At 41.6% G+C, this 14,034-nt stretch overlaps 1 protein-coding gene across 8 annotated transcripts in view; it reads left to right on the forward strand.

The window, feature by feature from the left end:
- The window catches only part of TCF7L2 (transcription factor 7 like 2), a gene marked incomplete at its 3' end in the record, with an annotated part of 169,592 nt that overhangs the window by 148,198 nt on the left and 7,360 nt on the right, over positions 1-14,034 (forward strand). For 7 of the 8 annotated variants that reach the window (XM_079535277.1, XM_079535278.1, XM_079535279.1 and 4 more), the window contains 5 exons: positions 782-868; positions 6,864-6,989; positions 7,847-8,006; positions 8,775-8,882; positions 13,538-13,586. In XM_079535277.1, coding sequence (XP_079391403.1) covers positions 782-868; positions 6,864-6,989; positions 7,847-8,006; positions 8,775-8,882; positions 13,538-13,586 — 530 coding nt within the window. Of the gene's footprint in view, positions 1-781; positions 869-6,848; positions 6,990-7,846; positions 8,007-8,774; positions 8,883-13,537; positions 13,587-14,034 lie in introns of all 8 variants that reach the window. The other variant, XM_079535280.1, reaches the window with a different exon arrangement.

Below are 14,034 nucleotides of genomic sequence, written 5' to 3' on the forward strand. Positions count from 1 at the left end.
CCACTCATGGTTCACCCTCAACTTCCCAACCCATCTACCCTCAACTAACATGAATGTCTCTAGCATAGTAGCCCCCCAGAACGCAGCCTGCCCATTCAGATGATATAGTTGAAGGACAGATGAAAAGAACCAGCCAACACAGACAAATCTCAGTCAGAAAAAGTTGTGCGTCTTTCATGAGGATGCTGTTTTGCATGTTGCTGTATTTTTTAATTATTGTAATGAGGTGTGATTGTCTATTGGTTACCCACAATACTTCTTGGGGACTCTCCCCCGGTAACTCTTGTCAACACTTGTTAATCTGACAAAAGGCTACAAATTAAGCTCTGTTAATTTAATGTTTTCTCACCGAGATCTAAATACCGAAAGAGGCCCAAAGCGCAACTGAAGTCCTTTGATTCACTGTACTTTATTTTGGTATAAATTTACATTCATTATTGTTTTCCTTTGGATGTGTAGCCCTCAATTAGTGTGATGGCTCCATTAAAGCAAGCGAGACTTCGCCTTTAATTATTACAACAAAACACCTAGTTTCAGCTTGGGGAGAGGGTCTCTATTGACATAAGCAGAGGTTATAAAATTTAATTAGCCATTCCTATCAGATTTATGGCATTCAAATTGTTCTGTGTTTCTTTCCTTTGATCCTTGCTGTACAATCCCCAAGATTTTTGTTCTGATCAAATGAGAATAAAGCTTACTGCGCAGAGAGAAGTTTTTTGTTGTTTTTTTTTTTAAACCCTTTTTTCTTTCTCTCATTCTCTCTTTCCCTTCTTTTTGCCAGGCAAGGTCAGCCAGTGTACCCAATCACGACAGGGGGTTTCCGCCACCCTTACCCAACAGCTCTGACCGTCAATGCTTCCATGTCAAGGTGAGTTCAAATACTGAGGTCCTGAGTTGAGAGCAAGCGTAACTCCTCCCGCTACTTTCTCTAGAGGAGGGCATTTCATCTAGGAAACATAATCCTGAAAGCACCTCAGTTAAACTTTTGTTTTTTGGGAGCATGGAGCAGCATCCTCAAATTTCATGAGAATAGGATGTCTTGCTGCTCTCACTGGGCTTTAAGAATTTGTTTTTGAGAGAGAGATGGAGTAGTGGAAAGCCGTGTTTAAATGAAAAATCTGAGAAAAAGTGATTTTTAAAAAGCAAGGAGGAGAAATCGTGACACCTTTTGCTTTCTCAGAGCAGCAGCCTGTGCGCAAGAGGAGAGACTGTGGAGTGGGGGGCTGCCCTGCAAGCAGCAGGTTAGGAGGAAGGCTATTGCGCTGTGTTTTCCCCACCAAATCTCCAAACACTGACAGTCAACATAAAAGGGCCTGCCTGACCCTCTAAAGCTTCAGAAGTATATGTTTCTCCCCCTCCCTACCTCCAATTAATTCCATCTAATTTTCCAGGGGCTGCTAGTTTTATTTACAAACTGGTTGGCAGCACTATGTTTAAGTAATCACTAATTGCTCCTAATGATAGTTTTATTTTCTGTTCATCTGATTTTCAGTCTGGTTAATTAAATCGGTGGAGGTTTAGACTTTCCTGATGGGCTGAAACAGCTAATCCATTTTGATGATGGCACATAATTAAATTAGCATGAATTACATAGCAAGGTTCCATGTCCCTTCCCTTCTCTGTCCCTTCCTCTCCATCTCTGCAGTCTAATATGTCAAGGTTGGCATATAGAGGATTTAAGGAGGAAAAGATTAGGTGATGGGGGAAAAAAGCACACCTTCTTAAGCAGTGAAAACCTGTAAGTAGAGCTATGAGTGAACGAAGGGGGGGAAATACTGTGCTGTGTACTTTAGATACGTAGAGTAAAAGCAGAAATTCAAATCTGCTCACATTGCTCCAGCAAGTACAGAAAGGCAACTAGAAAAAACAACTGAAAAAAAAATAAAATTAATGGACCCAGAGGAGGGGAGAAAAAATCCTGTGTTGGAAAGAGAGCTGCAAATTTAAACAATAATTCCTTCGCTCTGTTTAATCTTTTTAAATATCTATAAAAGACTTGCAGGCATGGTGTGAGGCAAAGTAGAGCTTGATTTAGTTTAATTATTATTAGAGAGGCTAGTCATTTGGGGGAGGGGGGAGCTGTGGGAGGGGGCAGGCTATATTCCCAAGATAGGCTTTATGAAAGGTATCTAGTTAAAAAGAGTACACAGCAAATTAAATACATTATTGTGGTAATGGGACGACAGAAGTAGAGGTCTATTATACTTATGGCAGTTATAGGAAATGTAGGCTCCTTGCCCTGTTCTAGCACATCCTTTGATATTCATTCCATTCAGCAGCAGGGCCAGGACTTCTCAGAATTAAGTGATGGGTCATTATACTTTAAACACCATGGAGAAGCCTAGATTGGCAATTAAACAGCACTTGCTGACACTCGCTTGTGCCACCCTGTGACCCCCTTTAGATTGAGTTGTTGGAGCTCGGGGCCCTCAGCCTGCTAAATTGGTAGCAGGCACTTCTCCTGACGAGGGCTGGCTCTGAAATCTGCCGGCTTCAAAGGGAGCAAGATCATGTATAAACCATAATGTGGGTGCACCGTGGCTCAAAAAATAAGGCAGGAATAGATGAAATGTTACAAGTGCAAGGGGAAAATGAGAGAATAATGACAAATCTAATGCAACTCAAAGCAGAATTGTTGCACAGAAAAATGCATCCCACTGCTTGTGCATAAAATCAAGGCAGGCAGATGACATCCAGTTAACAGAAACATGTCAACAGTGAAGTAAAGTGAGAGTGAGTAAGAGAGAAGCCCCTGAGACAGCCAGGAACAAAAAATTAGTTGTCCTTAACAAGTTAAGACTCATCATTATATTCTGGCTTGGAGCCATAAAAGGAGACGGTGGTATATAATGAGCTGCTTAGAATTTTTAGGGTGTTTATTGCAATTCATGGAATACTTGTCTAGAGAAAAAAATGCAGGGGGATGTCTTAGGCAAAGGTGAGGGGTGTGTGTATGCACACAGCCTTTCTTTTTGTCTCTTGACATGTGCCCATACGCACACAGATGCTCAGGCACACACACAGGATGATGAATAGATTTAAGATGTTTATCCTTTGTTTCAGCCCAGAAACTTCTCTCTTGGTTTCCCCTCTATGGGAACACCCTCTGGGCATACCTGCTCTCATACACGTTTCTTCACGCCTGCCTTATCAGCTGGAGCACCTGTGCTGGGCAGTGGGACAGCCCTTACCCTTAGTCACTGGCTTGGCTAAGCAATGGGGCTGATGTGCCCGGGCTGCTCGTGCCTACCCACAGACCTGCCCTCTGGGCAGAGCCTCAGCGTGTGATGAGAGGGCAGACCCCAGCCTCACCACACTATTCTCAGAGACCTTATCCATGGCTTTCCTGAGCCTTTCTTTCAAAGGGATTCCCTCATTTGCCTACGTTATGATGTAGACCTTTGGAGCATATAATGCTTCCTAGCCCAGAATATTCCCAAAGCTAAGTAATTACAGTTCATTAGTTAGTGTGCTTATGAATAGTTTATAAAAGGTTAATGGGTGACTAATAGTGATTTTAATAAATGATTTAAACTATTAAGGTAGTGTCTTCAGGTTGTTTTAACCACTTACAACTCTTTTCTCCTCTTGTAACAACATCCCACTCACTTCTTATGCATTCAACATACTTATAACATCTTCTGATCCTTCATTACCCCTCCAAAATATGCCCATAATGCAAAATGAGGCAGGGTTAACTGACTGATGGGCAAACAGTGGACCTATTGTGAAAAAACAACTGATGTGAGGGGAAATCAGGAAATAATTGAACAGAATTATTCCAGGCAAATGCTGCACAGCAGTTAAGTGGTGGCAGTGGAAAATACCTGTTGTAATTGAAATTTCAGAGGAAACTCACTTTTGCTGAATGCAATTACTGAAGTTGGAGTGCAGCCAGGAACTTAAAAATTAATGCTTTGCCCCTTTCTTATTGCTGCGTGACTGGATGTCTGCATGGAAATCAGTAGGCCTTGGGCTTTGAGTCTAATTCCCTGCTCACTAGAGTCCATGGGATGCTGTGATCCATTTTGGGATTTGGAGCATATTTGTACAGCCCATACATTGAAAGAAATGTCCAGGTCCAACAGAAAGTGTTGTATGAGGACAGATGCATTTTCAGCATGCAATAATAAATGTTCACTGGCAATGAACACGAAACTTCCTTTGGAAAAACTGCTATCCCAAAATGACTGCTGAGCTCTAGCTGCCTGCTAGGAAGGTGGCCGTGTCTGAAGTGTAGAGCTCACTGGGTGAGGTATGAGCATGGCGAAAGTCAGGGAAGGTTTCGCCATTTTGTTCCAGACAACTTGTGTGCGTAGCAGATTCCCCCTCTGCTGCTCTTCCTCCCCAGCTAGTCACTCTTCCTACAGGCACTCTTTTTTCTAAATGGCAAGTGGGAAAGCATTTCTCCCATAATTTGGGAAAAAGTTACAATTTAAGCAGATTTTCTTCACTCTCCTCAATTTTTGATTAGCTGGAGATGCCTAAGTCTTCATTAAAAATAAACCCATAGAATAACCTCCTCCATTTTGTTGAATTTCCTTCCTTTGAAGATCCTGATGATACAACAACCCAACATGTAGGCAGTGTTCATTTTTCAGTGTTTTTTAATTTTTTATCAGATCTACATTCAGCAAGCAAGTCCATGACCCAGTTATCACAGCTGCTCCCTGGAGTCCCGTTCAGAACTTAACAGACACCACCTTTTGTCCCCACTAACTCCTCTTGTAATCAGCCTTTTGTGACACTTCGTAGCCCTTCCACAGCAGTGAGTCTGACCCTGTTGAGGCCCGCTCTCATACCCTTCTGTCCCTGTGCTATCACTGAGAGCAGAAGAAAGCAATATAAAGGTGCACTTTTTATCTTAGAATCATAGAATCACCAAGGTTGGAAAAGACCTAAAAGATCATCCAGTCCAACCGTTCACCTATTCCCAATAGCTCCCACTAAACCATGTCCCTCAACACAACATCCAGCCTTTCCTTGAACACCCCCAGGGTCGGTGACTCCACCACCTCCCTGAGCAGTCCATTCCAGTCTTGGTGGTGGTGGGGCAGTGCCATGGCAGAAGACCTGTCCACTGGTCTCTTTGCAGGCTCACCTTTCCCTTCTGTTATAACCTGCCATGTACCAGTGCATTTCCCCAGACTTTCACTTCTCCTTCAGCTAATTCTTTCAGGGAGCAGTGAAAGCACTTTGACAGACCATTTGGAGATTTGTGTCCATGTGTCTTGAGCAAAAGTAGAAACACAAAGAATGACCATTTTGCTAACATTTTCTTCCTCCATTGCCATCACACTCTTATCTTTTCCTTTTCTCCACGTCTTTGTTTGTAGGAGCTGCATTTCTCTGTAGTCTGAACAATTTCACATTCTCCCTGTCAGACCCAGCTCTTCCCACCACTGCCTTCAAAGATAGAATTCTTCAGTCTAACGATCTTGAGTACTACCAGCTGGTAGACAAAGATGCACAGAGCTCACAGCAGACAATACTTCTTGTTTATGAAAGTACTTCTGTGTCATCTTCTGAACATAGAGAATGTCTAGGCAAGTTTTTGGATTTTAAGTTCAGTAATGGAATTTCTAAGAGAGGAGAAAATATAAAGAAAACCCAATGTATTTCTGATGACTGTATGCAGTCTATTTAATCATAGTATATCAATTTCATTTTAAACTGCTAGCTAGGAAAAAATCATACGTCAGTGATGGACAAAATAATTATTTATGCCCTTGAACATTCCATATTCTTAGGGTTCTTTATTTGGACCAAGACAGGTCAAAATCTGAGATAAGTCTAGGAATTTACAATGAAAAAGAACTTCCGGTTTGCCAGATCCGTTTAGCCATGAAATTTTTGTGGGAAGATATTTTTAAGTCAGAATTTTAGGCTAGATCCCATCCCCTAGAGGCCTGTTGACTTCAGTGGGTGTTTTCTATGGCAGTAGCTCAGTCATATTGTGCTTTCCTTATTCACTGCAAAACCTTTTTGAAATAACTGAGGAATAATAACTTAGTAATGTTTTTGAGAAATATGTTAATTTCAGTTAAAAATTAGAAAATACGAATGATAGTTATATGTTTGTGCTGTGGCCTCATTCTAGTAATTAGATTTGTGCAGAGGGTTGCACATCCTTCTGCGTCCAATTGCAGGACTGGGACCTATCCATGTATTTGACCACAAAGCTGGCAATATTTTTTCTCTTTAGAGAGACTGTTATTTTACTTGAATTTAAGCCTTAGTGGGTTACCTTAACATATCAAAATTGACTTAATTCTACAGTCTTCCAGCCTTCTATTATGAGCAGTGTGTCTCAAAGATTTATTAGACACAAATAAATATTTTCTTCTGCTCCATCAACAAAATGTACCTAATGAGGCTTCTATAAGGATTATCAAAAATGCATCTGGATTGTGTTGGCATTAATATTTTATTTTGCTGTCAATATGCAACAAAAGATGTCATCCCAAATTCACAACATGATTCAGAACTACAAAAATTGATTCCTTAGTTGCCACAGATAATTTCTTAGTAAAGAAATGGACTGGTGGATTTTTTGCAGGTAGCTGAAATTCCACTTTCATCCAAGTTCATCCAGTTGAATTTGCCTTTTGTTAAAGATGTTAAAAATCATGATGTCTCATGTCAGTAATGATAATGAAGGGGAAGCTTGGCTTTAATGACATTAGAAGAGTCATTATGTTTAATTTATTGCTAATTAATGCTGCCAGCTTTCATATGCTTTGTCTAGCTGTCATGTGCTTGTTATATGCCTTTTTTTTTTTTTTTTTTTTTAATGTGTGTACACATCCCTCCCCATTCATTCATTTTTATTCTGACGATTTACACAGCTTTCTCTCCTCTAGGTTTCCTCCACACATGGTCCCGCCACACCATAGTTTACATACAACTGGAATCCCTCATCCGGCCATAGTCACACCAACAGTCAAACAAGAATCTTCCCAGAGTGACGTCGGCTCACTCCACAGCTCGTAAGTTTTTGCTTCATTGCGTTGTTTTTATCACCCATAAAGTATCACCTTTGCATGTGTAGCTTTAAAAACCCTTGAGTCTGTGGCAATGTTTTTGCTGCAAAATATTCTTAAATTGCTTTTTCTCCTTTTGTTTTGTCTGATTGAGTTGGATGGAGTTTAACTATCAAAGCACATGAAAATAATGCTAACAGTCTTTCAGATTGCTTCTGTGACATAGACAATTAGGTATTAATTTCTCCCCATTTTAACAAGAAAATGGATTTTTTTTAATTTATAATTAAGCTTTTTGACAGTTTTCCTGTCACGCAGTGCCTACTTTGAAGCCATAAGATACCAGATACACAACAGGAGAAGATAAATTTGATCATGAACAACTTGCAGATAGGTGCAGAGAGAGCTGATATCAGGTTTAGGTTTGAACCAAGAGAGTAGTACCCTATCTCTGCCCCTTGCATGTCTGGAGCTTCCTCCCTTTCATGTCATTAGTGTACCAGAGAAACAGCATTTCAGTTCCCAGGGACGTTGGGATGTAATTATTTCCTCTACCATCATGCTCACAAGCCCTCCCCATGAACTAAGAAACCGTTTTCTGGGCCTGGGTGTCCATGTCCTTCTGAGGTCATTCTAGAGGCCTAGGATATACTTGATGATATTACATAAACATGAGAGAAGTTTTTTTTATAATGCTGTTAAAACTGTGCAGCAGCCGGGGCAAGGGCTCTAGAGAACCTTCTGTTCCTCTTTCTAGAGACTAATTTCTGAGGATTAATGTTAAGGGATTGAGGGGATTAATTTAATAAATTCACAAGAGTTCTCACTGTGAGGTTTTTGTCTGTTGTATCTTTACCCTTCAGAAAGCATCAGGACTCCAAAAAAGAAGAAGAGAAAAAGAAGCCACACATAAAGAAACCTCTTAATGCATTTATGTTGTATATGAAGGAAATGAGAGCAAAAGTTGTAGCAGAATGCACATTGAAAGAGAGCGCAGCCATCAACCAAATCCTTGGTCGAAGGGTAGGTGACAGGAGAGAACCACCAGCAGGGTCTGACCTCGGTCAGGCTGCTTGCTGAGAAAAGGAGTTGTGTCCTGAATTGGTGTGTTTTCCTCTGGTTTTCATACTGGATAGGGAAGTATTGTGTGTTCATATAATTCAACTAAACCAAAGGCCTAGTGGGTTTTTTTTGTTTGGTTTGGGTTGTTGTTTTTTTTTTGCAGACATTTCTGATGGTGGCGTCACACAATGTGGGGAGAGTTAATTAACAGCAGTATTATTTCAGTGTTATTTCTTTGACCAGTGTATGGAAAAATCACAAATCTTATTTTGTCTTAGAAATGGTCAGGAAAATAAGAGGGGAAGGAGGAGGCCTTTGGGAAGTATGGTCCAAGTATTGGATCTGGAAGAGAAGAGGGGATGCTGATGGGGGAGGGAGGGAGAGAACTTCTGTAAATCTGTGACTGAGATCTAACACGAAAGATCTGCTTCAGCTTCTGGATCCTCTCCTCTGTTTGGTTTTGTTTAGTTTTCTTAATTCTCTCTCATCAGGAAAATGAAGGGGCTGAATAAACATAAACGATGAGTTTTGACTCTGCTGAGTTAGCTGGAGTTACAATCTGGCATTATAAATAAAATATGAACGTCTGTGTGCCAGATCATCTGTTTTTATCAAGTTTTTAATGCAAATCATATTTAGCTGTATTTATATACAAATAATCTACTCTGGTGTTAACACACTTTAAAAAAACACCTGTGTTTTCTCTTTTTTCTCTTTTCTTCACCTCAGTGGCATGCGTTATCCAGAGAAGAACAAGCGAAATACTATGAACTAGCAAGAAAGGAACGACAGCTTCATATGCAGCTGTACCCGGGCTGGTCCGCACGGGATAACTATGTAGGTTCCTATGTAGGTGGAAATTTTTTTAGTAGTAGAGCTTGTAGAAATGTATATGTGACCTGCTGAACTACGACCACACATTGCACACAAGCACTACTTGGAAAGCGTGCCTCAGGATCCCAATCTGGTAACAGCAACGGACGCTTCCCTCTGCGATACTAAAACTATTGGGGATAATTCACAGCCCTCCACTTGGAAGAGGCTTCCTGGCTGGGACTAGTAAAAGGTTAGAATTGGGGCATGGCAGTAGAGATCTGTGAAGAAACTCTTGCCTTCACTTTTACCAGCATCTGGAGATGCTATTGGCTTGCAGTTAATTTTAAATTTCATTATATATTTACATATATATAATATATAATTAAATTCCCCTAGTATGGCTCCTCTCCTTTCCACCAAAAATATGAATAATTAGTGTCTTGTGCTTATCTGTGTGAGAGTATAGTGGAAAGTGGAAGAATGACTTATCCTAGCTTCAGAGAAGGACTGGCAAAACCAAAAGCGTGACTTGTTTGAAAGTCTTACTCTCAAGTGGGGTTAAATGAATTATTCCACGCTCTACTGTTGTGTATTTCGATTATGTTCTGCTTTTTCATGGCCATGCTATTATTTTTTCCCCTCATCATTTTTTGAAGAGTATTTTGGAGTTTGTTATCAATTCATGGAGTGTTTTTAAGATTGATTCCCCCCCTCCACCTTCCAGAAAGCCTGTTTGTAGCTAAAAGCAATAGAATTTTCCATTAAAAATGTAATGTCAGTGTTGTAACTACCTACTACTGGTATGTAGCCCCTTCCTCCATGAAGAGTAAGTGGTGCATCTAGTAGTAAGTGCTTACAAGCCTAAATCCAGAAATTCTTGGCAGATTTGTAGATTGGTGGGAGCTCTAAGCCCTCATTAATAGGATTATAACAGCATCTTGATTATTAAAATTAAAATATAAACCACCTAAAACTTTCAAGATATCTGGTTTTAAAATAAACCTTACTCCCTACCTTCCAGGTAGACTTCCGTGCAAGTTTGGGGTTTAGTACATGTAAAACTAACATCAGTTATGTGTAGTGTTACAAGCTTTGTTTTTGTTGATGTCTGTTTCTTCCATCATTGCCACCATCACTACCTAGTATACCATTAATACTGTGTTTTGCCTCAGTCGTGTAACGCGTGCTTTGTGTATGGCAATGTTTACCTCTTAGAGCATTTGTGCTTCCACATGTATGGATGAAAAAATGAGGTCACGGTCTGCAGCACAGCCTAGAGCAGCAGCAGCTCTCTGCACTGTTTCAGCAGTAGAGAATACACATGCTCACCTATTTAGCTGCACTTACTTAAGGACAGTTTTTGAAATCCTTCTATTGTTTCTTGATCATTTTTTTTTCTGTTGAACTCTCCCTCACTCCTTCCTTTGTTCGTTGCTGAAGGTGTAGCCGTGTATGCGTTCCTCGGAGGCAATCTGTTCAAGCTGCACGAGGCACTGCTCCTGTTCACAACATTCTCCCTTTCTTTTCAGCATAGTCTGGCCTGAGTCTGTCAGGCTGTAGGCTTGAGGTAGTTCCTCAGCACTGCACAGTACTGTCATCTTGGGTGTTCAAAAGCGAGTGTAGGCTCAACTTGAGGCTTCAGGAATGCTCGCTCTGTGCAGTGACTGTGCCACCAATGGATGGGCACGTACAAAGCCTTCAGCATTTAGGACCTTTACTTTTGTCCTCACTGTGTGAGCACTGAGAAAGCCTTTCTTCTTGAGCTAAAAAGGACAGGATGAGAAAGCCGGTGGTTTCCCAGCAGCTTGATGTTGTACCCCCAGGTGACCTTCAGGGGGAACCTTCCTGCCTGAGGAGAGCACAGGAAGCTTTGCGTCACTTAACTGAATCATTGGCAAGATTTATTTATTTTTCCTTTCTTAGGGTCTCAGGTCCTTCCCTCATCTAGAGCAGGAGCATGTTTTGGGTGCTTGAGACAGTTAGATCATTAGGCATTTTCACATCAGGCACAAGGATGGGGCCAGATGCAGCCAATGTCTTCAGAAACAGAAGCAGTACATGCAAGAATCACAGCTTTCAACTGCTCTTAAATAAGAGAAGAGGATTCAGCGAATCCCCTGTGGCTTGCTGGTGTCACAAGACACATTCGCTCTTCCTGCTATCTAATATAAGATGTTAAGTGGTGCTGAGTGTTGGACTCAAAAATATGTAAGGGTTTAGTCACCTCGCCTGCTGGTTGTCTAGAAAATTAGTACCAAAGAACTCTGCAATCCTGTCAAAACCTATGTTGGTTTGGCTCTGTGGAGGGAGCTGCCAAAATGTTTAGCAAGTATGTTCATCCACATGTCCTTGAAGCCTTGGGATTTGTAGAGAATGATGATGAAAAATGTTGCAGACTATCTGTTCCTGTCTTAGGATGACAGTCTGAGGCAAAGACATAAATGTTCTGCTGAGTACGTGAAGAACTGTTGTCATAGTTATTTCCTTAAGTCCATACAATAAATGTAGCTACACATTATCTTCTGCAGAAGTTGAATGAGTAATCAAGATAGATGTTTCCCCATAACATTTGCAAAGAACAAAAAAGAAGTTACATTTTCAGTTCTTTATTACAAAAATTTTCAAGGCTTGTGTTGAAAAGGAACCAGAAATTCCTGGTGCATGGCTGATGTTTCTGTATATCAGTCATTTTTAATAGATTGCTCCCCAGAGAGCTTCTAGTACTTTAATACCTGGCTCGAAGAGTTTGTAAGGGGCTGATGACTCCTGACCTTTGTTCTGGCTGACCATCAAGTGAAAAAGTGATGAGGTCTCATGTTGGAATAGCCTTTCAGTTCTCAAATGCACTGAAAAATTAATCAAGTTGGCCAGATTAAATAAAAATCAGGCCTATGGTCCTTAGGCAATTGGCTGGTTTCAGTTACATTGTAAAGCTGGGAAAAATTCACTGGCTTTCACAGAGTTACTGTCAAATGAGATCAATACAGATGGAGCAGTCTGAGCCTTTTGTATTTCTGTGTTGTACGTGGACTTCGGGGTACCGTGTTTTCCCTGTTACATTCTCAGGGAGTTTTAGGAGCAGTGCTTGTCTGTCTTGTCTTCTCATCATGTTAGACAAATGGGTGCTCTGGCAACTGACTCAGGGTGACGATTTTCCATACCCCCCCAAATGACCTCAGAAGGTGTCTGAGATTGTTTACTCGGCAGACTGTAAGATTACGTGCACATCACTTAAAAGCCCTTTAAAATTCACTGAACACTGTTTTTTCCATCACAGGAAGGTTTCCTAGAACAAGACTGTGCTTGTGACAGCCTGGACAGCAGGGTGGCAGTTTACAAGCAAGGGGGAACGAGTTCAGGACCCCATGCCAGACAGCTGGCTGCTAGGGAGAAGGAACACCGCACCAACAGATCAAAATCTAACGTTCACACTGGGGGAATTTCTTGCTGATACATTCCAGGGAATGCATGATAGTGAGCATGCCAAATGTTACAGTGGATGTGCCAAGCTGAAGCCAACCCTAACCATGTAGCTGGGAACCAAACAAAACTGCTGAGAAAGAGCAGTCTGCCATGTGGGAGAGGCGCTTGGCCCCCTCACAGATACACCCAGTTCTTCAAAAGTACTGTGAGATTCCTTCTTCCAAGCCATGTTTGTTCCCTCTTGACCACAAGGCACTGCTGGTCTGATCTCTTTTCACCAACTTCTCTTACTCTACCACAGCCTTCAAAAGCAGGGGTCTCTGCGCTGATCACTGTTGATGTTGCAAGCCCAGAAGTTGTTGCTTTTTGTATCTGCTGAGCTATGAAAACAACAAAAAAACAAACTCTTGTCATTTTGCAATGGCCTTTTTGTGCTGCTCTGCAGACTGTAGCTCAGTGTTAGAAGAGTTTTCATTGAAAACAGCTTTTCTCTTTTGGGCTATTCTTATCACTTCGTAACTCAGAAGATGATTATTGGGTTTCCACAGAACTTGAGCTGTTTCTCTTGACTATGTCCTCTCCCTCTCTGTTGATGGCAAACAGAACTAGCCAGCTCCTGCTTCTCGGGCCTCTTCTGTTCCTTTTCTCCTTTCAGGCAGAAACAGTGACAAATCATATCATCTTACTGGCCAATATCTGGGAAAGACACACAGTTTGGCAAAATATTGCAGATTTTCTGTGTGACTGAGCAAAATGAGTCTTGGTTGTATCTGGATTTTTGCTTTTCTTGGCTTTGTTTCCTAGGTTGTGAGTGCACTTAGAAACCTGCAGTTAGGTTTTGCTCATCATCATGGCTTTCTTGTGTGGTCTAGCGTTGCATGCTCGTGTGTTTCCCTTCCCACATTCTCTGCTGTTCCCCTTTCTTTGTTTTCCCTGAGGGAAAACAAGCGAGGTCACAAGTAACTTCTGAAACTCCCAGGTGGAGGTGTGTGTGTGTGTGTGGCAAATGTTTGTCATCGCTGTGATCCCATCCCAAAAGCAGCATCTTACAGGCCCCTCTCCAGGCTTAGGGGGGTGGGTGACAGCCCTGGGGAAGCCTGGGGGCGTATCAGCTTCTCTGGGACAGGGTAAGCAAGCACAACACTGCTGTCCCCCAGCACAAGACAGGCCCCCACCCTACCGCCGTGCCATCTTACAAGGAGCTGCGTTTTGATTTGATTTTAACCCTTCTCATTTGTGTGTGTGTCACACAGGGAAAGAAGAAGAAGAGGAAAAGGGATAAGCAGCCAGGAGAGACCAATGGTAAGTAAAAATAAGTCTAAATATCTCACCTAGTGGAAGCGTGGCAGTCCCGGTGTCGCGCTTGTAGGTAGGGGGGAGGTGGGCTCAAGTCTCCCAGCCTGACAGGGGAGCCAGTCCCAATAGTAGATAGCCTTTTTTAAATGCACCCTAATTATTTACGCGTTATTGCCCTTCTAAAACTAGTAACCAAGCCATTGCATGTAAGAGCCTCTTGTGACGTTAGCTGAATTTATTCCTAGTAATTGCAAAGCCTTTAACTGCAGTTCCATAGTTGTAATGCCTATGCCGTTGTTCATAAAGTTGTCTGCTTATTTTACGCATATGTGTGCGTGTACGTACGTATGTGTTTGGTATTAATTTGGGCTGTACCTGTGTGTTCTGATGCATGCCTTACAGTGGTAAATCGCACCCATTTTAAATTAAGGAGGTTTGCCATTCTATATAGGAA

The sequence above is a fragment of the Tetrao urogallus genome, assembly GCF_951394365.1.
Source record: "Tetrao urogallus genome assembly, chromosome: 5".
NCBI classification, from domain to species: Eukaryota; Metazoa; Chordata; class Aves; order Galliformes; family Phasianidae; genus Tetrao; species Tetrao urogallus.